General features: G+C 54.3%; 10 protein-coding genes across 10 annotated transcripts; 5 read left to right on the forward strand and 5 right to left on the reverse strand.

Annotated features, from left to right (window-relative positions):
• Positions 1-1,922: 1,922 nt before the first annotated feature.
• MYCGRDRAFT_70513 (uncharacterized protein) lies at positions 1,923-4,230 on the forward strand (the record flags this gene model as incomplete). Its single annotated transcript, XM_003854071.1, has 13 exons — positions 1,923-2,041; positions 2,102-2,213; positions 2,264-2,307; positions 2,359-2,509; positions 2,562-2,805; positions 2,857-3,080; positions 3,140-3,170; positions 3,236-3,258; positions 3,314-3,363; positions 3,416-3,635; positions 3,691-3,773; positions 3,823-3,883; positions 3,965-4,230. 13 exons carry the CDS (start codon positions 1,949-1,951, stop codon positions 4,228-4,230), a joined length of 1,602 nt encoding a protein of 533 aa, XP_003854119.1.
• A 117-nt stretch (positions 4,231-4,347) lies between these two features.
• MYCGRDRAFT_57411 (uncharacterized protein) lies at positions 4,348-7,385 on the reverse strand (the record flags this gene model as incomplete). The annotated part of the gene is made up of 5 exons (XM_003854125.1): positions 4,348-5,667; positions 5,722-5,834; positions 6,009-6,108; positions 6,201-7,091; positions 7,205-7,385. The coding sequence occupies 5 exons, from the start codon at positions 7,253-7,255 to the stop codon at positions 4,480-4,482; spliced, it is 2,343 nt and encodes a 780-aa protein (XP_003854173.1).
• A 2,481-nt stretch (positions 7,386-9,866) lies between these two features.
• MYCGRDRAFT_92173 (uncharacterized protein) lies at positions 9,867-10,870 on the forward strand (the record flags this gene model as incomplete). Its single annotated transcript, XM_003854072.1, has 3 exons — positions 9,867-9,934; positions 9,993-10,186; positions 10,245-10,870. The coding sequence occupies 3 exons, from the start codon at positions 9,867-9,869 to the stop codon at positions 10,868-10,870; spliced, it is 888 nt and encodes a 295-aa protein (XP_003854120.1).
• Positions 10,871-11,624: 754 nt separating this feature from the next.
• On the reverse strand, positions 11,625-12,356 carry MYCGRDRAFT_92174 (uncharacterized protein; the record flags this gene model as incomplete). The annotated part of the gene is made up of 1 exon (XM_003854124.1): positions 11,625-12,356. The coding sequence occupies one exon, from the start codon at positions 12,354-12,356 to the stop codon at positions 11,625-11,627; it is 732 nt and encodes a 243-aa protein (XP_003854172.1).
• A 1,524-nt stretch (positions 12,357-13,880) lies between these two features.
• On the reverse strand, positions 13,881-14,789 carry MYCGRDRAFT_108890 (uncharacterized protein; the record flags this gene model as incomplete). The annotated part of the gene is made up of 2 exons (XM_003854123.1): positions 13,881-14,125; positions 14,520-14,789. Coding segments are annotated over 2 exons (381 nt in total), but the record flags the coding sequence as incomplete, so codon positions are not given.
• A 319-nt stretch (positions 14,790-15,108) lies between these two features.
• Positions 15,109-17,323, forward strand: MYCGRDRAFT_99750 (uncharacterized protein; the record flags this gene model as incomplete). Its single annotated transcript, XM_003854073.1, has 3 exons — positions 15,109-16,570; positions 16,699-16,940; positions 17,021-17,323. 2 exons carry the CDS (start codon positions 15,150-15,152, stop codon positions 16,772-16,774), a joined length of 1,497 nt encoding a protein of 498 aa, XP_003854121.1.
• Positions 17,324-17,773: 450 nt separating this feature from the next.
• On the forward strand, positions 17,774-19,286 carry MYCGRDRAFT_70521 (uncharacterized protein; the record flags this gene model as incomplete). Its single annotated transcript, XM_003854074.1, has 2 exons — positions 17,774-17,987; positions 18,271-19,286. The coding sequence occupies 2 exons, from the start codon at positions 17,774-17,776 to the stop codon at positions 19,284-19,286; spliced, it is 1,230 nt and encodes a 409-aa protein (XP_003854122.1).
• A 104-nt stretch (positions 19,287-19,390) lies between these two features.
• MYCGRDRAFT_108892 (uncharacterized protein) lies at positions 19,391-20,991 on the reverse strand (the record flags this gene model as incomplete). The annotated part of the gene is made up of 2 exons (XM_003854122.1): positions 19,391-20,824; positions 20,911-20,991. The coding sequence occupies 2 exons, from the start codon at positions 20,989-20,991 to the stop codon at positions 19,391-19,393; spliced, it is 1,515 nt and encodes a 504-aa protein (XP_003854170.1).
• A 770-nt stretch (positions 20,992-21,761) lies between these two features.
• On the forward strand, positions 21,762-23,964 carry MYCGRDRAFT_70525 (uncharacterized protein; the record flags this gene model as incomplete). Its single annotated transcript, XM_003854075.1, has 1 exon — positions 21,762-23,964. One exon carries the CDS (start codon positions 21,811-21,813, stop codon positions 23,962-23,964), a length of 2,154 nt encoding a protein of 717 aa, XP_003854123.1.
• Positions 23,965-24,783: 819 nt separating this feature from the next.
• On the reverse strand, positions 24,784-25,750 carry MYCGRDRAFT_57422 (uncharacterized protein; the record flags this gene model as incomplete). The annotated part of the gene is made up of 1 exon (XM_003854121.1): positions 24,784-25,750. A coding segment is annotated over one exon (948 nt), but the record flags the coding sequence as incomplete, so codon positions are not given.
• Between the last annotated feature and the right edge of the window lie 30 nt (positions 25,751-25,780).

A 25,780-nucleotide genomic window follows, 5' to 3' on the forward strand; every position in this document is an offset into this window, starting at 1 on the left:
AAATCGCAAAGTCATCGCATCATTCGCACCACCACGCCGGGACCTCCATGGAGCTGCAAATGGTAAACATTTTCATCTGCTGTCTATCAGCTGGCGAAAGGGCACATGCCGCCCACACTGCTTATCATGACAGTGAGATCGACATTCACAGGAACTCTTGCAACTGGGCGGCATTCATTCTCGAGACTCCGCACCTTGTAAATTTGGCCTTTCACCACATCTCGGGCTCGATACTCAGCACGCCTATGCGCCAACATGCTGTTGATTCGAGGTCGATGGGCCGCCGGACACGGGCGGATGTCTATGCTCGAGCTCGCCAGCGTGACGCACTGACGGCGGACGACAAGGTCTTCCTAGGTCAATGCAGTCCTGAGTCCACAGCCTGTTATTAGGGAAACCGTTTCGCGATCACCGGATGTGGGCGATCCTTCATCGAGGTTCATCCGTGCAGCATCTCAGCGCTCATCGCGTCGGCGTCCGAGGAACGTGTTGCTCATCATGTTTGTTCGTCTCGAGATCATCGGATGTGGATGGCAGATGGTCAAGATAATTCACGCAGCGAATAAGCGCTCGAGCGCTGGCTTGTACGCGGTGCCAAAGAGTCAAAGACGACTCATATCCATGAAAGACGGGCAGCCAGCTCCGGAAGCTGGACAGAGTTCACCGCCCCGTGTGTACCTGGACAGCTTCCGAGTCATGCCGTGCAACAAGTCCCAGCCGATCAACGGAAGACCGCGGACCTGCCATGAATGCTGAGCCTGGATTTGAGCAGGGTACTCACTCCTCAGGCGATACGGCGCATCCCCTTGTAAGAGGGATGTGCTGTTCAGTATTGCTCGCCTCGAGGAGGGGCGGGACTTTGTGCTATGATGGCCCGGTATGGACGAGTTGAGGCCAGGACTTGCGTGGCGTCAGCAATTATATTGGGAGATCCGGCGAGGAGGTATTCTGGAGTCCAGCATGATCTGTTTTGAGTTGTGGTACCGCCAGAAGGAGAAAGAGGAAGAAGGTTGCTGAGGGAGGAAGTTTTCGCTTGGCCTTCCCCGTCGCCCATCCTTTCCCGCCGGACAGTGACCAATGTACGCCTCCTCACATTGTCACGTTATTGACGGTACCTTAGCCTTCCGCCGTCCTGCACAGCTGCACGGAATGGCTTCTCAATATGGACTGCGTGTCACCGTCGCCAGCGCAGGACCGCGTCAAGTCGGTTTTGTCCGCGCTTTGCTGCACTGCCTTGTCCATCTTGGAGAGACTCGAATCTTCACGGCGACATCGCAAACGAGGAGCGACCTCCAGAGACGACTCCATTCTCTTCTCCAATCTCCGCGGCTTTGATCACTTCATTGTGCAGACTTGGTCCACTCGTCAATCGAGTCCACAATTTTCTGCCACCCGCGGATTTGCCGACCATCACCCACGAATGATGCTCCACGCAAATCTGCGCTCGATTCGAGCTCCATGGTCAACGTGATCATCTACAAACACGCGACGGATACAACAGCTGGCCCTCTCGGCCTTCGCATCACCGCTGCCTTCGTCTCATAACATGCCGAGCGCTCAAGCGCGGGGAGTGCCTCTGGACGATGTCTTCGCCACGGATCCGACGGTGATGGGTAAACCTCCAGGGTACTCCACGGGTAAACACCCCTGCTGATTCTCCGCTTTCCATTCTTCGCTACTCCAGACCGACTTCGGATGTCGAAATGCCCATTCGTTCACGTTCGTGGAGCGAGACCCATTTCGTTCCGTCATGCACCTCTCTACTCCACTCCGCCGAAGATCTCGCTCGGCATGACAGAAAGAGCATGCCGTCTAGCACGATGGCGGAGCCCTCGGGTACTGTATTGGTGTAACGAAGGTAGGGCAGATTTCGTATCGTCCTGCGTCAATCCTTTCCTTCAACAGATCGTCTTTTCGCACGCACGAGCGCTCTTGCGGCGATTCCAGTATGCAGAAGTTCTATGGCCTGAAAGGCACACGCCTCAATGTTGCCATCGCCGTGGTGGCGGGCATCGACTTTGCCTTGTTCGGATACGATCAAGTGAGTCTTGCAAACTCGCCAAAATCCGAGCGGAATGGCATTCATTGATCCGGCGAACAGGGTGTCATGGGAGGACTGTTGACGCTGCCTTCTTTCCTCAAAGTCTTTCCGGAGATCGACGTGCAGAATCCACCCGCGGGCCAGACGGCGAGCTATGTGTCCAATATTCAAGGTAGAAGACCATCCTCAGCAAGCGAAGCGGCCGAACTGACCTGGTACAAGGGATCACGGTCGGCGCTTATACCTTGGGATGCTTCTTCGGAGCGGTATGGACATACCAACTGGCGCGTTGAACAGGAAGACTGACCACAGTTCAGGTCGGAACCATCTGGCTTGGCAACATGCTTGGTCGCAAGAAGACAATCATCGTCGGCAGCGGCATCATGATTGTCGGAGCGGCGATTCAAGCGGCTTCGATGAGCCTCACTCAATTGATCATTTCTCGACTCCTCACTGGCTTTGGAAACGGTAAAGCTCTGCTCACAAGATGTGCTACAGCCGGCATGGCTGATAAAACTAGGGATGAACACCAGTACTGTTCCAACATGGCAATCAGAAACGTCGAAGAGTCATCGCAGAGGACAAATGGTAATGATTGAAGGCTCGCTCATCGTCTTTGGAGTCATGCTTAGCTATTGGCTCGACCTTGGCTTCTCGTTCCTGGAACCCTCGGAGATCTCCTGGAGATTTCCCATCGCCTTTCAAATCATTCTAGCCATCGCCATTGTCTGCCTGATACCCGGACTTCCAGAATCGCCTCGCTGGTATGACGACGAACATCCGCGATGTACCCATAATGGCTAACGACGAAGCAGGCTGGTCCTCAAAGGCCGCGAAGACGAGGCCCTCGAAGTCCTCTGCGCCCTCAGCGACACCACCGAAGAGGACCCCAAGATTCAAGTCGAGTTCAATGCCGTCAAGGACACGGTCTTCGAGATGGCGCAAGGTCGATTCCAGGACTGCTTCAAGCTCAACAAGAACAGAAACTTGCATCGGACCATCCTGGCCTATGTCAACCAGATGTTCCAGCAGATTTCGGGTGAGTTGAAATGCCGCTGGCTCCAGCGCAATAGGCTGATGTGTGAGTGTGAATGCAAGGGATTAATATCATAACTTACTACGCTGCAAGGTATTGTTGGCCTAAAGCTCGATCGTTTCTGAGATTCTGCTGACGTCTCTGGCTTTCGCATTTAGCATTTTCGAAAACAACATCGGTTGTGAGCACGACCTGCAACCCATCTGCGCATCCGAAATACGCTGATCGAACCGCAGTATCGCCATTCATGAGCCGCCTCCTCGCAGCCCTCAACGGAACAGAATACGTACGACGCTCGCCAGACCTCCTCGTTTCTCCTTGCTGATCGTAACCTCAAGTTTATCGCCTCCTGGATCGCCATCTTCACCATCGAACGCTTCGGCCGCCGCGGACTGATGCTTTTCGGCGCAGCGGGTCAAGCGGTTTCCATGGCTATCTTGTCTGGAACGACTTCCGTCCAAGCAGGCGAGCCAAATAGTGCCCAATATGGTATCGCGGCTGCTGTGTTTTTGTTTGTGTTTAACAGCTTCTTCGCGGTGGGATGGCTGGGAATGACTTGTACGTCTGGCGGGATGGAGATCATTCTCGCGGACTGCGCTGATGAGTATTGAAGGGCTCTACCCAGCTGAGATCACGCCGCTCAGCATTCGTGCTCCGGCCAACGCCATCTCCACGACTGCAAACTGGGCGTTCAATGTGAGAATCTCGTCGAAGTTCGCTCTGCAAGTGCTAACAATCTGATTAGTTCATGGTCGTGATGGTGACGCCCGTGGCTTTCGCCAACATCGGACACCACACCTATACAAGTACGTCCTTCCCACCTTCTGCCGCTCGCACAGATGTCACGCCGCCGGTGTTTTCTTACGCCTGCTAACATCCTGACACAGTCTTCGCCGTCATCAATGCCTTCATCGTCCCCTCGGTATACTACTTCTACCCAGAGACGGCATATCGTAGCTTGGAAGAAATTGACGACGTGTTCCACAATGTCTCCGGATTGAAGGGCACGCTGGATGTGGTCAAAGTGGCTAGGGAGATGCCGAGACGGTATGGTAAGAAGGGAGAGTTGTTGATTGCTTATGAAGATACGGAGGGTGGTAGGAGGAGGAGCGTGAGGAGCGAGAAAGCAGAGACGGAGGTGAGAGAGACTTGAGGACATATGGGTGGATGGCGAAGCATTGTGGACGGGAGGAAAGCGGTGCTCCTCGGGAGCAATCCTCTGCCGTCGAGCAGCTATTTCCGGCGGAATGCAAAGCCACGAGTTTTGAGACGCAGTCATAGCCTGTGGCAAAGCCTTCGTTGTCTACCACGACAAGCATTAGATCTTCATATGCTCTGTATGTTGTCGTGTGCTATCTACGCGATGCAATGCAATGCCAACCATCCGAACGTATGCTGCCGATCATCTTAGCTGATCTCGAATCTCCTGAATCACCTCCTTCGTATTTGGCAATTGGGCCTCCGGCTTCGCGCTTGCGAAGTGTAGAGTCCCCGAGATTCCACCCTTGAGTGACTGCTTGAACGCATCACTGACCGACAAGAGAGTGCCCAATGCGGACAATGTCCGAAACACAGCGTCGACATCCGCTGCGTGAGGACTGTCGCTCTCTAGCATGATAGCAATGTCAGTGACGAGGACTTTGGCGCGAGCCTCGCGGTCGGTGGCAAGCGCGGTCGATGTGAGGAGGACGGAGTAGTTGAGGTAGAGTGTGGCGAGTGCTTTGGCTTGAGCCGGAGACTCGGGTTCGGATGCGAATGGTCGGACGAGTCGAAGAACTTGCTCAAAGTTTTCGTGGACGGTCTTTGTGCCAGGTGCGTTTTTGAAGAGGTTTACGAGAAGGCGGATGGTGTGGACGACGTTATTGGGCGTTTCTTGGCGAGGCTCGAGAAGTCCTGCTGCCGCAATAATGTCGACGATGGTTTTGCCAGCCGCAGACGTCGCACCCGCAAAGTCGGGCGAGACGGCCAACACGGCAAGGACACCAACAGCGGGAACTCTGCTCTTGACCGGACCTTGTGATGCGACTTTGAGAAGGGCGTTGATCTGGTCTCGTGTAGGTTTCGGGTCTTGCTTGTTCTGTAATTGAGTTGGCAGCTGTTTGAGAGCGGCCAAGTCGTCCGACGACAGGCTTTGTTCCGGTGATAGTTCGCCAGATTCCGACTTTTGTGAGATGATGTTAATTGCGTTCGTGGGATTCCCCTCCACGATGCCGATATAGCTTCGCTGTGGCAGCTTGCGAGGTGCGTAGGAGGAAGGCGCATCTCCAGGGCGATATCTCCGGTCGCTTCCCCAAGGGTCCTGTGCTTGCGGAGGTGCGTTTTGATCCGCCTGACTGGAGCCTTGCCCCAGCCGCGCTCCTTGAGTATTTTCCGTGATCCAATTTGCCACTTGCTCATAGTAGGACAGTGGAAGTTCGTTTCTCTCCAAAAATCTCCGAGCAGCATCCCAGGAGCTCTCGGTCAGGTTGTAGGGAAGCTTGAGAGGAGGCTTTCCGTCCTCGATGTCGATATCGAAGACGTAGTCGTACTCTTTGCCCTCGTGGAGTTTCTTGCTGGCGCCAGTGCCTTCGCCTTCCACGACGGTACCGATCTAGAACTTTTGTCAGCTGGTACGTGAGCGAGGTAGGCCATGCTTTGAGCTCACCAAATTCCACTGAGCAGTCGATGCAGCCCACAGATGTGCTGTGACACTGCCGTCGTTCTCGCGAACGAAAAGTTGTTGTCCATCGCGTTGGCCAACCTGTATTTGGAGCGCCTCTGCATCGATCCCAAGTCAGTACAAAGAGTCCTATGCGACGTCCCTGGCGCAGTGTCCTCGACCGACGGCACGCGAGCTTCACCTGCAGCTGCAGCTGACTGGCATGAGGACCGCAGAACAGTCGGTTGGGACCATGAGGGGTGCATAGAGAGATTTCTGCGGAGCTCACTTACCTGGGCCTGGAAGATTCTCCTTCTGGAAAGGCTGGCCTTGACTCGCTGTCTCGGCGGGAATTGCATACATGCGATTGCTCTCTTCGAATGATGCCACGGTCTGCGGGAACATGTCAGCGTCAAACCACGGAAGATGCCGGGAGCCCAACTTGCAGCTCATCACGCGAGTCATCGAGGAACAGAGCAACATACCTCAGCATCCGCCTGCCGTTCAGGATCTCTTGAAAATACACGAATCGTCTTGTCGCTGGCTCCACTCGCAATGTCTCCGGTCTCCGGACACGCCGCAACGGTCCATATACTGATCGCAGGATGCGTGATTGTCTGTATGCATTGGCCATCTCTCCATAATCTTACTGTCCGGTCCTCCGAAGAGCTGGCGATATCTCCGTTCGGAAGGATTGCAAGGTCGTAGATGTAGGCCGTGTGTCCTTCCAGTGCCGCAACCTGGAGACCTTCGAGCGTCCACAGACGAATCACCTCGTCATTACCGGCCGATGCAAACGCTGCGCCCGACCAATGGCTGGATGGGAGTTTGCAGAATGATCGCACGACATCTGTATGGCCTTCGATCGTGTGGAGGGCCTTTCCGCTGATGTCAAAAATGCGAATCATCTTGTCGGCGCATGCGGTTACAACCAACTTGGAATCGTACACCATAATCCCCCAGACCGGTCCTTGATGTCCAGAGAGCTCTGCCGTCACAGCGCCTGTTTCTATGTCCCATACAAAGACCTGGCTGTCCCATGCTCCACTGATGATTTTATTGCCGTCCTCGCTGAAGGCCATACATGAGATGTTCCCAGCGTGCCCAATAAGCAGTCGATAGGGATCCGCATCCGGCGAAGCTCCAACCTCTTTCACGTACACAAAAGTCTCCCTTCCACCAGTTGCGATCAGGCCTTGTGGATGCTCTTTCGTTGGTGGACTATATGCTAAGCCATTGAACCAGTTCTGTCCTCGGATAGCGATCGTGTCATCGTATGCGGGAGGTTGTGAAGACTGCAAGCTCCATTGTCGGGCGGTGTTGTCTCGTGAGGCGGAGAAGAGATGTTGTTTGGTGGGGAAGACGATGGCTCGGACCTGCACATTGGACTGTCAGCTTTGCTAGGATGAATGATCCTTGAGGAGATGCAAGCAACTGGAGGAAAGTGGACGATAGCGCGCACGAAAAGACAAGGACGTGGAGGACTCACATCTTCTTCGTGGCCTTTCAACGTGGCGGAGAGTCTAAAGTCGCCCGCCATGTCTGCTGGCAGTCGATGAGTTTTCGACCGTCGAGAGGGAGGATCCAACTGTGGTTGCGAGGATCGAGAGGAGTTCAGATTCGGGAGTCCCGCTGGAAGTTGTTGTTGAGACCTTGGAAGTCTTTCTGGTGAATGTTGATGTTGATGATGGAGCTTCTCCACGGGCAGCTTCATGGATGACGGAACATTCATGTGCTCGACGCCGATCTGGCTTAGTCATACAACTGGACTGGAAGTTCGGTTCGGTTTCTGCCCTCATGGAAACCAACCACGTCCTTTCTTCCTTCATCACTTGAAAACAGCTTCAATGGGATGACATCGCACTCTTGTCACCTGACCAGCAGTCGTGCGTGGAGCATGACGATTCCAGGTGTGCAAAGCAGAGCGAATGATGGCAGCCTTATTCCATGTGGCTGCTGACGGCCATGCCCCGAAGCAAAGACAATGGAAGCCAAGAGACCTGCTGGAAGACCACGCCGACGACGAGTACGATTTACTCTGGCTGCCATCCTTCAGAGCTGATCCGTGAGTCCTCACCTTCCCGGTCTAAATTGTCAAGCTAGCGAATCACGACCGACCACGACCGATCTGACCGCTCCATCTGGTTCGGCTCGGTGCTTATCGTTACACAACTGCCTGCAAGCCACGCAACGTGGTCTCCAGCTACAACAGCAACAACACCTTCCTCACTCGTTCGCGGTGAACATGTACATGCCTGCGCCAAGCACTGCACCTAGCGATGATCTGTCACGGCTGCAGATTGAGCAGGCGAAGCCAACACTCTGAAACGCGCCAGACCTGCGGCCACGTTCTGCTCGTCGACCACTCGGACGAGCTGTGTGCCATTTATTGAAGGTCTTCGCCGGTCAGCTCCACTCGGCCTCGTTCTATCCGCACAGAGGCCGCTTCGGATTGCTCTTCTCGCCCGTACACTATTGGCGTCAGTGAGCCGGCTCAGCCGCACAACGGAACTAACAGCGTCGCATACTAATGGCAGCAAGTGATCGGCGTGTCTTCCGCGCTCAAGCTCTGCTGCGAAGACCCTCAGCGTGTGTCAATGTGACATATCAATCCTGCTTCGAATCAGCCTCCTCAACGATCGGTGAGTCAAAACCATCAGAGCAGGACGCGCGGTCTTCAGCTTCAATCATCTTGCAGCTCAAGCTCTGGTCTTCCGCGGATGAGTTTCCTTCTGCTCCTGCATGTAATGCTGCACTCGTCCAAGAAGCCCAGGAAGTCGCTGCATCGATCTGAAACTGCAAAGACGCCGACATCCGACCTTACAAGCCACGAAGACGCCGTGCAATCCGAGGGCTTTGCTCGCCATCGCATGACGAATGCGGTTCTGTCGCCAAATGCTCGTGCGCAGCAGTTATACGCGTCCGCTTTCATGAGCCTCGCGAGTGCCTTCATTCTACCGCAACACTGCGAAGAGCGATACGATTGAGTATTCCCATCGACTGGTACGCGGAGCACAGTGCTTATGCATGCCACTCGGAAAGGTCGTCCGATATGCAGTGTCCTTGCACATTGCATCTTCCACATGGTGGTGACAGGGTAGCACCGGGTCTGTAAGGCTTAACATGCTGCAGCCACATTTGGTGCAAGGGCTCCTACCACCCAACTGACCACCTTCTCACCTCCACCTCGAGGATTCAGCATCAAGTCTTGCGGGATCCCAAGCACTGTGCTACGCGCCGAGCGAGTAACACTTGGAGAGTGTCAGTCTAGACATCTGCATAGCGCGGGAGTCAGCCAGTCATTATTTGACCTACCCAGCAGAATCGAGACCTGACCTTTCAGATCTTGATCTATGGCCTTGTCCTTTGAACGACACAGAGCTTCATCCTGGCGGCTTCGGTAAGCATGATCTATTCACAAAGCCTTTGGGACACAGAGCGCGATATATCCCGCGCAATGCTGCTTCGTGGCTTTTGCAAAACCCAACTGAGTTGTGCGCAAATGGTGAATGCCCGGTGTTCAGGGAGATGTTCAGGGAGTCCGGTGCATAGCAGCAGATCTCACACTATTGCAGGCGATGTTGAACTGGTAGGTGAATACATCGAGCCGAAACTTCTCCTAGCCTTGCAGGTGCATGCGATTCCTGGTCCTGGGGTCCAGACCCTCAGAACCCCTGCGATGGCACTGCACTGGCAGCCCAATTGTACGCCACCAAATGGCCTGTGGGTGAGATGCGTCTAGGAAAGATCAACAGCATGTAGCCCACGCATCGCCGAGCGAATCGCGAGTGATTCTACCGCGGGCTGCAGATCATTCGACAATGGACGACACCAGTTGTGGTCCCTACTTGTCGACGTGTGCCACCGTAAAGTAGGAGGCCTTGCGTGTATATCTACTTGGGCAGCTTGCTCGCGCCGCTTTTGCTCAACATCAACTCAAATTCTCTCAGCTTCAGCAGAATACGACGAAGCGGCAACACCCCCCCTTTGCCGACATTCAACCCGTGCGAGTCCGAGCCTTGAATACTGCACCCTGCACTCAGCTTTGCCAGCCCTTGCTCTCACGGCACCGGAACCCCAAGCATAGGCCGCGCTCCACAGCTCTGCGGCCGAACTTGCTTATACGTATACCCAGCACTACGCACTGCACGATGTCTATTTCCTCGACCTCTCCGCGAAGATCGCACGCACAAGCCGAATTACTGGACGCTTTATCTGCGTAGGTAGCGATGCGGAACCACGGGCCATTATGTATGAGCTTCTTACTGTCAGTACAGACTCCATCTTGGCGGAAAGTATTCGGACTTGACCATTACCTGCAACTCTCGGCAATGGGCGGTGCACCGAGCAATCGTCTGTTCACGAAGCGGTTTCTTCGATGGAGCCTGCTCGCACGCTTTTCGCGAGGCAAAGACTGGAGTGATCGACCTCAGCGAAGATGATGAAGATGCCGTGGAACACATGATACACTGTATGAGAGATGTTCCTGCGGACCTGCCGCATGTGCCGTGTGCTGACGGCATCTGCAGATTTCTATCACCTTGACTACCTGAACGAACCAGCTGAGCAAGCAGCATCGGCCATGTTCCGGCATCGTGCCTACTCCGACTTACGGAAGAAGCCCTCGAAGAAGATCGACTTCTCGCAAATCGAAGACCCACTCCTTGCCCAAGCCGGCTACTATCCCATTTCCAAGGTGTCGACGCCCAAAGATACTGCCGCTAGCACCGACTTCTCGCGCAAGTCCTCCCGATCGCCCACAAAAGGCCGTTCCTTCACGCCACCGCTGCAGTCCGATCATGGAAGTGAAGACGAGGAAGCCGAGGATGACACCACAGAGGCTCAATCACACCTCATCCTTCACACGCAAGTCTACGCTCTCGCCGAAAAGTACGACATACCATCGCTCAAGCAACTCGCCAAGACAAAATTCGAAGTCGCAGCCGCCTGCTACTACGACGCACCCGAGCTCGCCGATGCTATCGAGAGTGTCTATTCAACCACAGTGGACTCCGATCGTGGCCTGAGAGGTGTGGTATTGCAGCTCTTCAAGAGACATCCTCAGTTGGCGAATACGCAGGACGTCTACGCTGTGATCAAGGACACTCCGGCGCTTGCATTGGACTTGTGGAAGGTCGAACGAGGACTGCTATGAGAAATTCGACGTTCGATACTAGAGAGTTATCGATGTGGCGCCCCAAGGATTTCTTATTGAGCCACAGAACGCTGCGGCATCTTTACCATCTACCAAGCTCATACTGGCTTCCACTTTAACCTCCCCAAATCTGGCGAAGCTCTTTCCACGTGCGACAAAGAGCGTCGGAGAAACGTCAACAAATACTCAAGTAGCGTGGCTTCCATGCGGTCCACAATGGAAGCTTGGTACACCGTCCTGAAACCGAAACCCTGCTAGTCGCCGGCCTTGGTACGCCATTTGCTTCCACGCATGGCCACGCGGCGACCTTGCTCGAGTGTGCCTTTGCCACTTTCGAGCCGTCTGCTGGTAGCCTATGCTACGATGACCAGTAAGGGACAACCTTGTCCATTACCATGGAACGGTGAAATGCGAAGTGCACCTTGGGTGCATGACCGGCTGGCTGTGAGGACGATATGACCGAATGCATGCTCGCTCTCGGAGAACGGACAAAACGCATTGGATGATCTTCATGCATGCTACCCAGGGTCACGTCGACGTATTTCTATCTTGCCATGAATTGAAGTCAGCTTGGAAACGCTGGGAAGAGTGCAAATGGCATTTGCGTGTGATCCAAGCCAAATTATTCTATCTTCTCAAACCGAAACTTAGTACATATACTTTTGATACGCCGTCTGCTCAAATTACCCACAATTGACCACCCATATCCGCCCGCGTACAGCCCTCCCAGAATACCAATTACGTCACAGCCGAATCACATGCGCTGCTGTCTCCTCTGCGAGCTTGAACCAGTATGTCTCCTCTCCACCTTGATCGACTCACTGTCCACCGCAGCGACCGTCGATCCACCTCCCGAGGCAGAAGGACAGACTTGAATCAACGTCACTCTCAGACGAAATAAGCCAGGTTGTCGAATGAGTAATGCCGGAAAGGTGAAGTATCCAAGATGTGCGCGGTCAGGCTGGCTGCGAGCCAGTGTTTCGGCATACTCCTCGGGAATGGGATGGACCGAGTCGGACATTTGCTGGCTGGTCAGTGTCCCGCTTTCCATGGGTTTGCGTTCGCCGGAACGACTCTCTTCGACGAGGGAGACGATGGCGAGAAGTCGGGATGTATCGGCATTGGCATAGCGGGCGGCGAGTTCTGGAGAGGGGAGTCGGAGACTGAGCAGAACGGATGTCTCGACTGATGTGCCATAGACGATGTTTTGTGGAGGTTGACCAATGACATCGAGTTCGAAGATTGGTCGGTCGGAGGTGGGTTCTCGGACGGTTGATGGAGCTGTTGATGTTGAGGAGGTTTTGCGACGATGGCTGGACTCTGACTTTGATGTCTTGCGAGATGAGGGTTGTTTCGACCGACGCCTGTCGCTGTCTTCGGCTTCCTTTTGTCGGTTGCCTCCGCTGCGGCCTGCGTCACGACCGGCGTCAACCGCGCGGGGACCGTATCCGTCCCGGAGGTACGATTTGAGAGGAGAATCCGACATGATGGAACGGGTGTGGGAACGTGGTGTGATTGATGTGTTTGAGCTTGAGGATAAACCAATGAATTCGTTTCTGGAATGTTGCCTGCTGCTTCAGATCAGTCCTGTCATACTTGCCACGTTGGTGATGCCCAATCGTTCGGCGTTGCAGTGTTCCATGCTGCGACTTACCAGATCTTGGTGTAGCTGTTCGAAACCGGTTGAAGAGCACAAGAGGTGGAAAGACTTGTGAGCAAAGAATCGAGGTAGGAGCAAGTTTCAATGGTTGGTTGCAGTGAAAGATGGTAGCCTATGGGAGGCGATCCTCCTCTGTTATATACCATTGGAGTGAAAAGCTCCGGTCAACCTGTCTGGACGAAATTAGCACCTCGACAGATCGTTTAACGCATGCCGCGTACCTCTATCGATCAACACCAGGATGTGAAGACAAGACTAGCCCCATTTCACGTCACATCTACTGCAATTGTCAAGCAGGAGAAACCACCAAGGCTAGATTGAGCGTTGCGCGTGCTCACGTTGGCTTGGGATTACCACCAGATTTCAAGGCGGCGTGCCTCCTGGCGCTGATTGTCTCCCGACGATGGTCAACCGTTCGCCTCGTGGATTTGAAGTCGATGTGGTCTGGTCTCAGAGCCCTGCACGGTGCTACAGTGCTCGGCCGTGGCGCAACATTGATCAGCCACGATCTCTTCATCGTCCCGAGCACCGATCTCTTCATCGTCCCGAATCCGTGGCTGCGGCTCGAGATCCCGGTCTACAGGGACTGTCCGAAGTCAATGGACAGGCGAATTCGTGACGTTCTGACAGTGTCAAGTTGAGTAATTCTAGCGGTGAACTCGATCCGCTTGAGCAGAATCTGTGTCGTGCAGGCATACGATGGTCGTCCATCGACTTCCCGAGCATGTCCGTAGGCTGACGCTCTCGAAGGGTACTCGCTCTGATTCTAGGCCCGAGTGCTTTTCTCGTCCGTATGGCTAATGACGCGCAGCGGGAGAAGACGCCATCCACGGGGAACGACAGCCCGGTGCGCGATCGTGTCACGAAGACCTCAGCCCTGATCCCAGTCCAGTGCTTTGGGTTCATCAGGCCGGACGATGGCGAGGCGATCTCCATCGGTCTGTGTGATGTTTGTTGCAACCACTGCGTTGGACGATTGCTCTCTTCGGATGCTTGCAATCTGCGAATGATATGCGCAAGCCATCAAGTCATGGTGATTGGAGGACCATGGCCCTCAATGCCATACACTCGTCTTCGCAATTACCGAGGGTGTGTGTGATGCGTTGAATGGGCAGGAGAGACAGTGGGCCTTTGCAACAAGGCACAATCCCTGCAGTGGCGTTACCACTCTCGCCGTGCAAAAGTATTTGATGGCATTCTCTGGCATTCACAAAATCAGCCCGTTCAGACGGCATGCTCCACAAGCCATGGTCATGTGAGATGCAGGTCACCGAAAAGCATTCGAATTGGCGTGCACCAGCTCGTGGCATGCAGATAGCCGTCTCTGAGATTTCAGGCAGATCTCGGCCATCATGTAGATTGGCGAGAGCCACTTGATGAAGCCGCGAGTTTCACATTCCATCTCAGTGCGACACTCGGTCCGTACGCTCGCTCGTCTGCATCGTCGCACGGATCCCGAGTCGGGAACGCAGGTACTGCATGCGGTCGGGACTGCAAAAGCAGTGGTTGTGTCGATGTCGCACTGCTGAGTGGTCCGTGGAGTTTCAGTGCGATGGACCGTTCTGCGATGCCCTCTTCTGGCCATGAGTGCGCGCCTGGGAATTTTCATCGTCATCTCGAATTGATGGTTGGCATCATGGTTGCCTCAAGGATCCTGAAGCCATTCTTGTATATCACGTGGGGAGTGCATCTGGCTGCTGGACTCCCGTCTTGGAGATGTGGTTCGGTACGGAGGTTCAAGCCTCGCGCCAGCGGCTCCCCGGAATATACCCGGACGACTTCATCATCTGCCTCATGCATCACTGCGTCCCGTGCACTGTGTACATGCGAACAGTCTGACTCGATGGGGACAGTGGACAGAGGCCGCTTGAGCTGAATTGCTGTCCCTGCCCTGCTCGTAGAGCATCGTCTTCGGGCATCGCCGTTGATTCCACGACCCATCTAGGACATGGCCCAAGCCTCGCCACGCGGAAGATCACCAGTGCTCACGTTGAAGCGGACGAGGGTGGCCAGAGGATGGACCGGCATTGCCAATCTCTCCATGTGCCTTGACGAAGCCAGGAAGGAGTGGTGCCTTCTGGACATTGGACATGGCGGACGTTCTGTGATTGACTCTCGAGTACCATGGGCAGAAATGTGGTGTGGGTGGGGCCCTATACTCTCAAGGTCCAATAATCCGGTGGGCACTCCTTTCGGTGTTTGACCGCTTTCATGCATTGAAGTGGCGATCGACCGCCATCACCATACATTCATCCATCGTTCCTCGCCAGCGGGACTGAGTTCTTGGATCCGTCGGTCCTGCCCGGTGAACCGTGGACTGGTACAATCACGGTGTCACCCAATCCGTGCTGAACACACCTAAGCGGACGAGTCGAGGTGGTGGACTGCTCGCACGATCCGCGAACGTTGATGACAAGACTCTGGATCATCCTCTCAAACCCCCGTTAGAATGGCGGTCGAACCAAATAACCATTTGATTGTTTCTCAAGGTCTGTCACCTTGATAGCGAGTCATGTTGGATGAATGGATACAAGGAGTACCCTGGACCTCCACGTAGGTAGGCGGTCATGCTGGCTTTGCCTTCGTCTTCCACCTACACAACCACACCGATGACCTACCATGACCTACCATGACCTTACACAGCAGGCTCTGGCCATCTGGCGAGACCTTCGTCGCGCCGCAAGCACCAGCAAATCTCAATCTGCTACGGTGGCACGACCTCCACGGCCTACGGCGTGGCTTGATGGTTTGCGGGGAATCGCCGCTCTCCTAGTCTTTTTCATGCACAATGAAGATGTCGGCCACCAAGGATCAGATTACGTTATTCTGGAGAATCCCTATGGTCTTGCTGGAGAGAAGCATTTTGTGACCTTTCCTTTCGTCCGGACACTCTTCAGCGGCGGTCACACTGCAGTCTTTACTTTCTTCATCATTTCAGGATATGCGCTTTCATACAAGCCATTGCAACTGGTACACTCGCAAGACTTGAGGTCCCTGGCCAAATCAACTGGATCAGCTCTTTTCCGGCGTTGGGGCAGACTGTTCCTACCGCTATATGTCTCTACATTCTGCTGGATGTCCTCCTGGTACATTTTCGGCTACGACAGTGGTCGAGGCGAACCAAAGCGCCTTGCTTCGTGGACGGCAGAGCTACGCCGATGGTGGGACATTCACAACAATGGGAATTATGGTGGCTACAACGTGCACCTGTGGACCATACCGGAGGAGTTCTGGGGCTCGATCTTCATCTACTGCATCATTCTTGCGACGTCCATGTTCACGGACGGCGTACGACTGTCGACAGAGCTGGCCTTGTGCGCCTACCGCGTCTACCTCAACAAGAACGACGCAGTCTTCATTGTGGGCATGTTATTGTGCGACATTTCCCTGCTGGCCGAAGCTGAGAGGTTGCCGAAAATCCTCAAGCGTCTTACGCCTCGCTACAATGCTCTGTGGTATATTCCGCTCCTGCTGGGTCTTTACCTTGCTCCTTTCGGCCATGGCTTTGCAGGCGACATCCATGACTTCTCTGGATACCCTGGCTGGTCGATTCTGGCCTTCTTATTGCCCCCGAATACCAGTTTCAAATACTATTACAAATTTTGGGGATGCACGTTGATCGTCGTATCTATATCGCAGCTTGGATTCTGCAGGCGTATGTTCGAAGGACGGATAGCACAATACCTTGGCCGCGTTTCATTCAGCTTTTATCTGCTCCACGGTCCTTTCTTGTGGAGTGTCGGGGTCCGCCTGTATGCCGCCTGCGGTCTGGAAAATCGTTACACCGACCTCAAGGCCTGGGACAACATGATGAAGATCCCGGATGGTGGCCCGCTGGGATTGGAACCCCGACTTCTTGTGCCTTTGCTCATCATTCTGGTCTTGGTGCTTGCACTTTCCGAGCTCTTCACCCGATACGTGGATCAGCCTAGCATCAAGTTTGTGCACTGGTGCTTTTCCTGGGGACAACCTCTAGAGCTTGAGGACAGCCAGGACCAGCAGAGCAGCTTGCCGTTGCTGGAAGTGGAAGTTCGGAACTAGTATGGCGTCCTTGTCTTCAGCCGATTTCTGTAGGCCCTGCATACAAAGCCTCCGTTGCCTTCATACCCGAAAGTCTCACTAAGGTCTACGACTTTGCAATACATTGTCTTGCTGACGATGGGTGCAGTCCAGAACGAACGCTGATGACAAGTGCGTTCAGTCCGTCGATGAGACGACCTCGTTCTTCGAGCAGGCAATTGTAGTGGTTTCCAATGCCGTGCCAGCCTTTGCATAGAGAGATTGCCAACACAGCTAACATTCCTGATTTCATCATTATTGGAAGCAGGACTATATCTATCTTATAGACAATATTTGTATACACGTGGAAAACAGCGGCTCGTAGGTAAATTATGAAACCTGCCGATGCAAGTAAGTGACTCGCGGGCAGCCAATCCGCCCACAGGGCTCGCCAACAGCCGCATTCGAACTTCACCACTGACTTTTGTTAGTACAAACCTGCTGCGCTATCCATTGTCGTACGCCAGCGCTCAGGATCATGTCCCTGTCGCTTCTGCATGGCTTCGCGGGCCGGATCACGCTCATGGTAGCCTGTCATGTGGCCCTGGCCCGCCCTATACCAGCTTCCATTGTATGGTCGCCACTTCGAGATGGTAACGGAGTCAAGTCTTTCACTCTCATCGAGCTCTTTACGCAAGGGTAGGAAGGCTGTAAGAAGATACCCAAGATAATGAGGGTGGTAGCGAGCCCATACAATGCGGTCCTACTTGATACCAAAACGACCATACACACACGGTCGGAGCTCAGTCGATGGTTCCATTGCCGGCACTCAACAACCAATATGCCGCCTGTCTTGTTGGTCACTGACTTACAGCTCGTATTCCTGACTAGCGATTGTCTTTGTGGCTGACTTTCGGTTGTACTTGTTGGACCAGGGGAGCTCAAATACATAAGATGTCCTCGCCGCGTCGGGTTTACCGTCCTGGTGTCATTCGTGAGGATTTTCGACCATGTTGGTCAATCGGACTCCCAGAGCTTGGCCCCTCGTTGCGGCCGTTCTCATTTGTCTTCTTTATGCCCACGCTCGTTATGTCGGATGCTGGCATCCTTCCTCACTTCTGCAGATCCCGCAACTTTCGAGCAATGCCAACCTTGCGCATCTCCACAACCATACCGATGTCGACGAACGACGGCATCATCCAATTCAGGTGCTGGCCCGCCGGGCGCGGCGCCATTTCGAAGAGATGGTAGAACAGCAGTCGCAGTCGTACGAAGCGGCGGTCATCGAGTACAATCGGCGGTACCACAGGATACCGCCGCCGGGATTCCAGAAGTGGTTCGAGCACGCAAAGGCGAACGCTTGTCCGATCATTGACAATTTTGATGTCATGGAGAGAGATCTGGCTCCGTTCCACCAGCTCAGTGGCAGAGAAGTCATGGGCAGCGTGGAAGATGCCCGTAAATCGGAAGATCACAAGGCGAACTTTTGCCGGATCGAGGATGGGAAGTGGCTTCCCGAAGACTGCGTTGGAGAACTGGCGGATAACTTGAAGAATGTGGTAAGTTTTGCTGCGAGCGAAAGTCGTGCGAAGAAGGAGAAGGCTATGCTTGGTTGTCGGAGATGTGAATCGACCTGTAGAGAGACTGACTGGCCTCAAGACCCAGGATATGCCGAATGTCCATCTTCCATTCAACGCCATCGACGAGCCGCGGGTTATCATGATGCCCGGCGAGCAGGAAGAGTTTTGGGTCGACGCAGGCCACCGCAACTGGTGGTATAACCTGACCGAGCCATGCCACGGGTCCAACATGAAGCCGCGAACAGCGAGAGGAGCCGATGTGTTTACGCATGGCATTCCCCTGATCCAAGACCACAGCACTGCCATAGACGTCTGCCAGCATCCCGAGTACGAGAGCTTGTACGGTCTTTGGAGTGCTCCAACGACCTTGAGATTCACGAGAAATGCGGTCCCGATCATGTCTCCGGCTGCGGCGTCGACCATGGGAGATATCATGTTTCCAGCCGTGGCCTATAATCAGGGAATGTACTCGTGGAACGAGGATGAAGCCGTGCCGTGGAACGAGAAAGAGCATGGTCTGTACTGGGCAGGTGGAACAACCGGAAACTTCGTCACAAACACGAGCGATTCCTGGGCCAGGTCTCATCGCCAGCGATTCGTGCTCCTCGCAAACAACCACGATCCCAACAAGCAACACAGATACCTCAAGCAAAACGCCCAGAAAGGTCATTGGGAGTCCTGGATCGACCAATCCTTCAATACGGACTCGTACCACGCATACTTCACCAACATTGTCCAGTGCGAGCCAACAGGATGCGATGCAGAAAAGGAGCTGTTGGCGCCGTATATCACCAGCGGGCGACCCCGTGGGGAAAATGGAAAGTACACGCTCGTCTTCGACACCGATGGAAATGGACATTCCGGCCGTTACTATCGTCTTCTGATGTCTCATTCTCTCCCTCTGAAGCAGACCATGCTCCGAGAGTGGCATGATGATCGTTTGATACCCTGGGTCCATTTCGTCCCCGTCAGTCTCGAACTCGAGGATCTCCCGGAAATCGTACGATACCTAGTCGAGGAGGAAGAAGGAAGGATATTGGCGCACCAACTAGCGCAGAACGGAAGAGAATGGGCGTTCAAGAGCTTGCGACCGGTGGATCAGGCGTCGTATGTGTATCGGTTAGCGCTAGAGTTGAGTCGATTACAGGATCCAGGTCGAAAGGCGTCAGTGGAGTGATGGAGTTTGTGCGTCCTCGGGAACCACATTTCAAACTATGTTTCTGTGTCTGTGTCAAGTGTCAAGAGGAGCTTGATGTCGACTTGTATAATATCCTCGAATGCTCATTTTGCTCTCTTGGTGGCCCTGCTCCTCGTTGATCTTGAGTCGCTCGTTTGTGCGTCCGTCGCATCGGGAATCTGCTGCGGTTTGGCCGCGGCTCTGGTGCTGGTACGCGTCTTCTTCTCAGGCGGAGGCTCCTTTTCAAGCGTTGCCTTTCGTTTGCGAGAAGTGCTCGTGGGCTTTCTGGCTGCAGGTGCGACTGTCGTAGGCTGACTGCCGGCTCGTTTGGACGTCGCTGTGGAAGTCCTGCTGGCGGTGATGGATTCTGAAGCGAGGGTAGGTGCTGACATGAGCGGGTCTTCACTGGTCAACAATGATTCCGTTTGATCTGCAGGAGATGTAGCAGGATCAGCCGGAGTGAGCGGGACATCAAAAGCGACCTTCTTGGTCCGTTTGGCGGGTTTCTCCCCCTCCAGCACCGCCTCTGCTGTGCGCTTTCGTGCTGTTGACACGCCCTTACCCGGAGATGCGGCATGCGATGCCATCTCGAAGCTGACGCCATTCCGTGCGGTCTCCCGCCGTGCTTCATGGGCCATGTCCGTGATTCGGTCTTGCTCCTTCGCCGCTGCGCGTCTATGACTTGCCGGCAGCTCCACTGTCGCAACGCTTGATGCATCGTCTTCCTCGTTTGCATCTCCCAAAGCAACGCCTTGTTGCGAGAGCCAGCCGGAGAGAGCTGCACCCTCGCTGGCATCAGAGTCTGAGGTCAGCTTGCCAAGCAGACTATTCGCCAATTCTCCAGCTGCGTCGTCTGCATCATTCCCCGATGATAGCATTTTTGTAATGGTCTCCATGAATGCATTCTCATCCATGCCGTCCAGCCCAGCATCGCCCAGCTTCTGCTTAAGAACTTCCTTGAGCATGTCAAGATCCAGCGTCGGCGCTCCTTCCTCGCCGTTTTCCTCTTCATCATCTTCCCAATCCTCGTCGCCGTCATCTTCCAGTGTGATTCCAGCTTGTCTGCTCTTGATTGGCGACTCCAATACGCCAGCTTCAGCCGCCCTCTTCATGTCCGTTGGCATCTCCTTGTGGTCTACCCATCCATCCTCACGCGCGAACCGCTTGCGCCAGTCGGGAAGCAATGAGAATGCCGCTGTGCCCTTGCGCAACATGTCGGGGTTTCGAGGATGATTTCTTTCAGCGCGACTGCAGAAGATCAGAGGATCTTGCTCCCTGGTGTAGGCCTCGCGATTGAATGAGTTCGTCCTCCCCCTCTTGTCGACCACGCCCTCCGTCTTCTTCAACTCGCTCCGCTTCCTCTTGACGCCCACTTTATTGTCCCGATCACCAGACAATCCAACGTCCCAATATGCATCATCGCCATACTCGAGGTCGTCCCAGTAGTGGTAGAATTCGTAATCGTAGAAGTCGTTGTCGATCTCGGCATTGTTACCTGCATAGCCAGGTTCGGGCACTTGACCCTCGGCGAGCTCGTCCTTGAAGCGATCCAAGTCAGCATGTGAGCGTCTGCGAATGCAAGAATGTAGGCACCCGCGGCCATCTGCAGGGGTCGTTCACTCACCGCCAGGTCAAACTCATCGTCCACATATAGCCAAGCGTCGTCGTCGAAGCCGTCCAGGTCGTAATCGAAATCGTCGGCCATTGTGGAGGAGGAGGAGGGAGGCAAGTTGGTCGTGGGCGCAGGATGTCACGGCGAGGTGCTTGCTTGGTTTTGTCCGCTCGCTTCGCTGCGCTGCTCGCTTCACATGCTTGCTTGCTGGAGATGAACGTCACCACCTCATGATCTTTCACTGAGCATCAAGCACACCAGAAGGCGGAATTGGCGAGACGTACGAGTGCTGGAGTAGTTGTTTGGGCAAGCCCGCACCGTGAAGAAGATGGAAGTACTTCCATTGCACAATGACGACGAGGGGCAATGTCCAACTCTTGCTTGGCCTAGCCTAGATACATGCATCCATCGATGTACATCTTGGTGGAGGCAGCATATCATACGGTATTACTCCAGAATATGGCCCTTACGATATCCGCCAGACCTTCTCCAAAGCATATGCTCCCTCGCATGCCAATATATATTGGACGCGACCTGGATGGGAGGAAGACTCTCCTTTGCTGTACCAAGTGCCAGAACTATACATCTACCATCTGCACCGCTTCCCCTGCCTCTTGCGCCCTCTACGCGTTGGCTATCCGCGACTTGTCTGTATCTACAAGACAAGCCATATCTCTTTCACGTCCTACCTAGAACTATACCCGACGTTTATATATCCTTGCAAATCTTGGTCGGCCAGCGCCGGCTTTAGAACTACTCCTCCCACATCCTCGCCGAGGGATCGGCTCAAAGGAACGAGCTCCCGTCTCGACTTCACGCTCTACTCCTTGGGTGAGCTGACCTGAGATTTCTTTGCGTCTGCCCATGGAGCGAGCTTGCCGTTGATTGTATTGCTACATCCTCACAATCACAATGCGTACAGTGTCTTCGGCCGCCAGATTCCGAGCGTTGCGTGCATCCGTCAACACATCCTTGCCGCGAACTGGACAGCGATGGAATTCCACAGCGTCTGCGGCACGCGATCAGGCTCCGGAGCCATTGAAGTCCATTCTGATCGCCAACAGAGGAGAAATTGCACTCCGAGTTGGAAGAACGGCGTCTCAATACGGTATCCGAACCACCACTCTCTACACGGATCCGGATCGGCACAGTCAGCATGCCTTGAGCTCTCCCTTCGCAGTCAACTTGGGCAGCACAGATCAATATCTCAACGGCACTCGTATCATCCAAGTCGCCAAGGAGCAGGGCTGTCAGGCGATTCACCCGGGCTATGGCTTCCTCAGCGAGAATGCCGATTTTGCCAAAGCATGTACCGACGCCGGCGTCAAATTCATCGGACCACCTCACAAGGCCATCGAAGCAATGGGCGACAAGAGCCGCAGCAAAGAGATCATGATTGATGCTGGCGTACCATGTATCCCGGGCTATCACGGATCGAACCAAGATCCCAAGTTTCTGGAAGCAGAAGCCGAGAAAATGGGCTACCCGGTATTGCTGAAAGCCGTCAAAGGCGGCGGTGGAAAAGGTATGCGTATTGTTATGCAGGCAGAAGAGTTTCATCAGCAGCTTGACTCGGCCAAGTCGGAAGCCAGGAGTTCGTTCGGAGACGATGTGATGTTGGTCGAGAAGTACATCACCACGCCGCGTCACATTGAAGTCCAAGTGTTCGCCGATCAGCACGGGAATTGTGTTGCATTGGGCGAACGTGATTGCAGTATCCAGCGACGACATCAGAAGGTGTTGGAAGAGTCTCCTGCACCCAACCTTGCCGAGGATATTCGACAGGATTTGTGGGAGAAGGCACGACAGGCTGCGCTTGCTGTGGGTTATGAGGGTGCGGGAACCGTAGAGTTCATTTTCGACAACGACTCGGGCGAATTCTTCTTCATGGAAATGAATACGAGGTTACAAGTCGAGCATCCGGTCACCGAGATGGTCACAGGCGAAGACCTTGTACGCTGGCAGATCATCGTCGCCGAGGGTGGCAAGCTTCCTCTCACACAGGCAGAGGTCGAGGAGAGAATCAGAAGTCGTGGCCATGCCATTGAAGCACGCATCTACGCGGAGGATCCCAGCATGAACTTCATCCCGTCCACTGGCAAGTTGCTTCACCTCCGGACACCCGCAGAATCGGAGAGTGTTCGCATCGATGCCGGATTTGTGGAAGGTGATGAAGTATCCAGCCATTACGATCCCATGATCGCTAAGCTCATCGTCAGCGGACCTGACCGGACTGCCGCTTTACAGAAGATGGTGACCGCTCTGGAACAGTACGAAATCGCTGGGCCTACCACCAATATTGAGTTCTGCAAGAAAGTCTGCCTCAGCCCAGACTTCATCGCGGGCAACGTCGAGACTGGCTACATCCCGAAGCATCACGATGAGCTATTTGTGGAGGAGCCAGTGACCGACGAGATCTGGGCCCAAGCTGCCATTGGATTGTACGAGGCAGACCTTGCGAAGCACCGCTCTCCTCAACTCCCCGTGCAAACGATCGGGTTTGGCAACGCTCCACAGCCGAGAACATTCAACCTCGCGCAAACCTACACAGACCCGCAGAAAACTCCAAAACCAGTCCCAGTACAAGTTCTGAAGACTGAGGGAGGCACTTATCACGTCACGGTGAACTCGAATACCTATGCGATCACATCAACCTACAACCTACACACTCACAGCCTATCAACATTTTTCCCTCACACTCGGCTTGACTCGACACTTGTGCTATCTCCCGAAGCAGAGTCGACATCTCTCTCCCTATTCTCACAAGGTCGCCAACACCGCTTACACCTGGTTCTGCCTCCTTGGGCCGAGAAAGCATTGGGTCTGAAAGACGTGGCCAACTCGGTTCTTGCGCCGATGCCGTGCAAGGTGTTGAGAGTGATGTGCAAAGAAGGCGACGAGGTGAAGAAGAATCAGCCTCTAATCGTGATTGAGAGCATGAAGATGGAGACTGTGATTCGTGCACCGGCGGACGGAAAAGTCAGCAAGGTGGTGTTGAAGGAGGGCGATATGGCTAAGGCAGGCCGGGCGCTGGTGGAATTCGAAGAGGGAGAGACGGAGTCGTGAACATAGCCGCAGGCGTTAACATGTGCTGCAGATCTCGTGACTGCTCACGCTGTGCGTGCGTTTTGGGAGAGGAGGGTCAAATGGTACGTCGAAAAGAAATTGCACGATCATGTGCTGGAGCTCAAAACGGGGAGTATTTTTGATACGACGAATTGCACTCCATCGTCTACAACCTCCGCGCACGCCCGCAGGCGTGGAAGAAGGTGGAGGCAGAGGCAGAGAGCGAGAAGATCAACGCAGCGTCCGAGACTTTCAACTTTGGCTCGCTTTCTAAGACTTTCGCTAACAGCGCTCTCATACGACACAGGGATGGTAGCAGAACTCGCAGAACTGCCGCGATAGTATCGTGTCCTCGCGACCTATTCATGAATGCTGCAACATTGCACTTATGCCCTCCTCGTCCACTCCACGAACCCCTATTCATGAATGCTGCAACATTGCACTTATGCCCTCCTCGTCCACCCCACCAACACCTGCATTCAGAAAGTCATCCTCCTCTGCCGCGCTCGATTTGTGGCTCATCTTCCTCCGCTTCAGTCTCGGATCGCCCGGACTGCCAGCCGTCGGGTTCGTGTGGTCCTCACTCGACGCGGCACGAATGTGGTTATTCGAACTCAAGGCATTCAGAGTTTCGAGAAGTGACTTCTGCGCTTGATCCGCCGCGATCGTGTCTTGGTTCTGGATGTAGGATTGCTGAGGCGGAGGTTCGTTGAAGTTTGGCGGTTGTTCTTCAATCACGTCTGCACCGGTAGTCGTGGTATACATCTGTTCGGACTGCTTGGCGTCGTTCGATGTTTCTGATTGTTGTGGCGGTTTCATCGTTTCGGTATCTGGAGGCGGTGGTGTGAATTCCTCCATGTCAGGACGTTGATTCCAGTCTTCTTCGCCGTTAGTCATGCCATGGTCGTGAGACGGGACGTCCTGTCCGCGCATGATGCTATCCTCAACATCGCGAATGGTACCTTCCATCGTTTCGATGCGATTGGTCAAGTCTGCTGCGCTGGCTTCCTCCTCGGATACCTTCGCCCGGTTCGATTCCAACAGCCTCTCCAAGCCTGATACCAGCTCTCTTCGCGCCTGCAAACTCGCTTGCACCGCTCCTTGTGCCGCCATCAGCTCCTTCACCAAACCGCGTAGCTTAGCCGCTCGGACTGGAGCACTTGGCACAGGTGTCGCAGGATCAGTCATTTTCGCATACTCGTTATTTGCGTTTGCGACTGGCGTTTGTGCAGACGACTCGGCCTTGCTTGTGGCCACCTGGCTCTTGTTGATAGCTTCCAGCTCCGGTGCAATACCACCTCCTCCAAACAGACTGCCTCCCAATCTCGCGCCTCCTCCTAGTGTCTTCCCTGATGACTTGCTCTTGTCGAGTTCATCACACCTCTTTTCCAGTTGCTCCTGAATTCTCGGATCGAAAATGCTCCTCTGCCGCCAGACCTCGACCACTCTCCTCAGCTTCCCTTGCATGTCTTGACTCGCACCCTTGTATGCCAACGCTGTCGCATCTGCGATCAATGGCTCAAACGCGAGAAGAAAGTCTTGTTTTGAACGTGCACGCGATTGCTGTACGACTTCATTGGCGAGGTAGATCAGATTGAGACGCTTGGAGGAGCTGGGCGTGTCTTGTAGTCGTGCCAGCCAGAGTGCTGCAGTGCGGTCTGCGTGTCGTCGGTGGAACATGATCCATTGCGCGACGGTCACAATGCTGTCTTGGGTCGGTTCGAGGTAGTCGAGCTTTCCACGGACCGCATCATCGGAGTAGGACATGATTGCCGAGGATGAAGTAAAGTGCGGCCGACGCGAGGAGGATGTAAAG

The sequence above is a fragment of the Zymoseptoria tritici genome, chromosome 3, assembly GCF_000219625.1.
Source record: "Zymoseptoria tritici IPO323 chromosome 3, whole genome shotgun sequence".
Classification (NCBI taxonomy): domain Eukaryota; kingdom Fungi; phylum Ascomycota; class Dothideomycetes; order Mycosphaerellales; family Mycosphaerellaceae; genus Zymoseptoria; species Zymoseptoria tritici.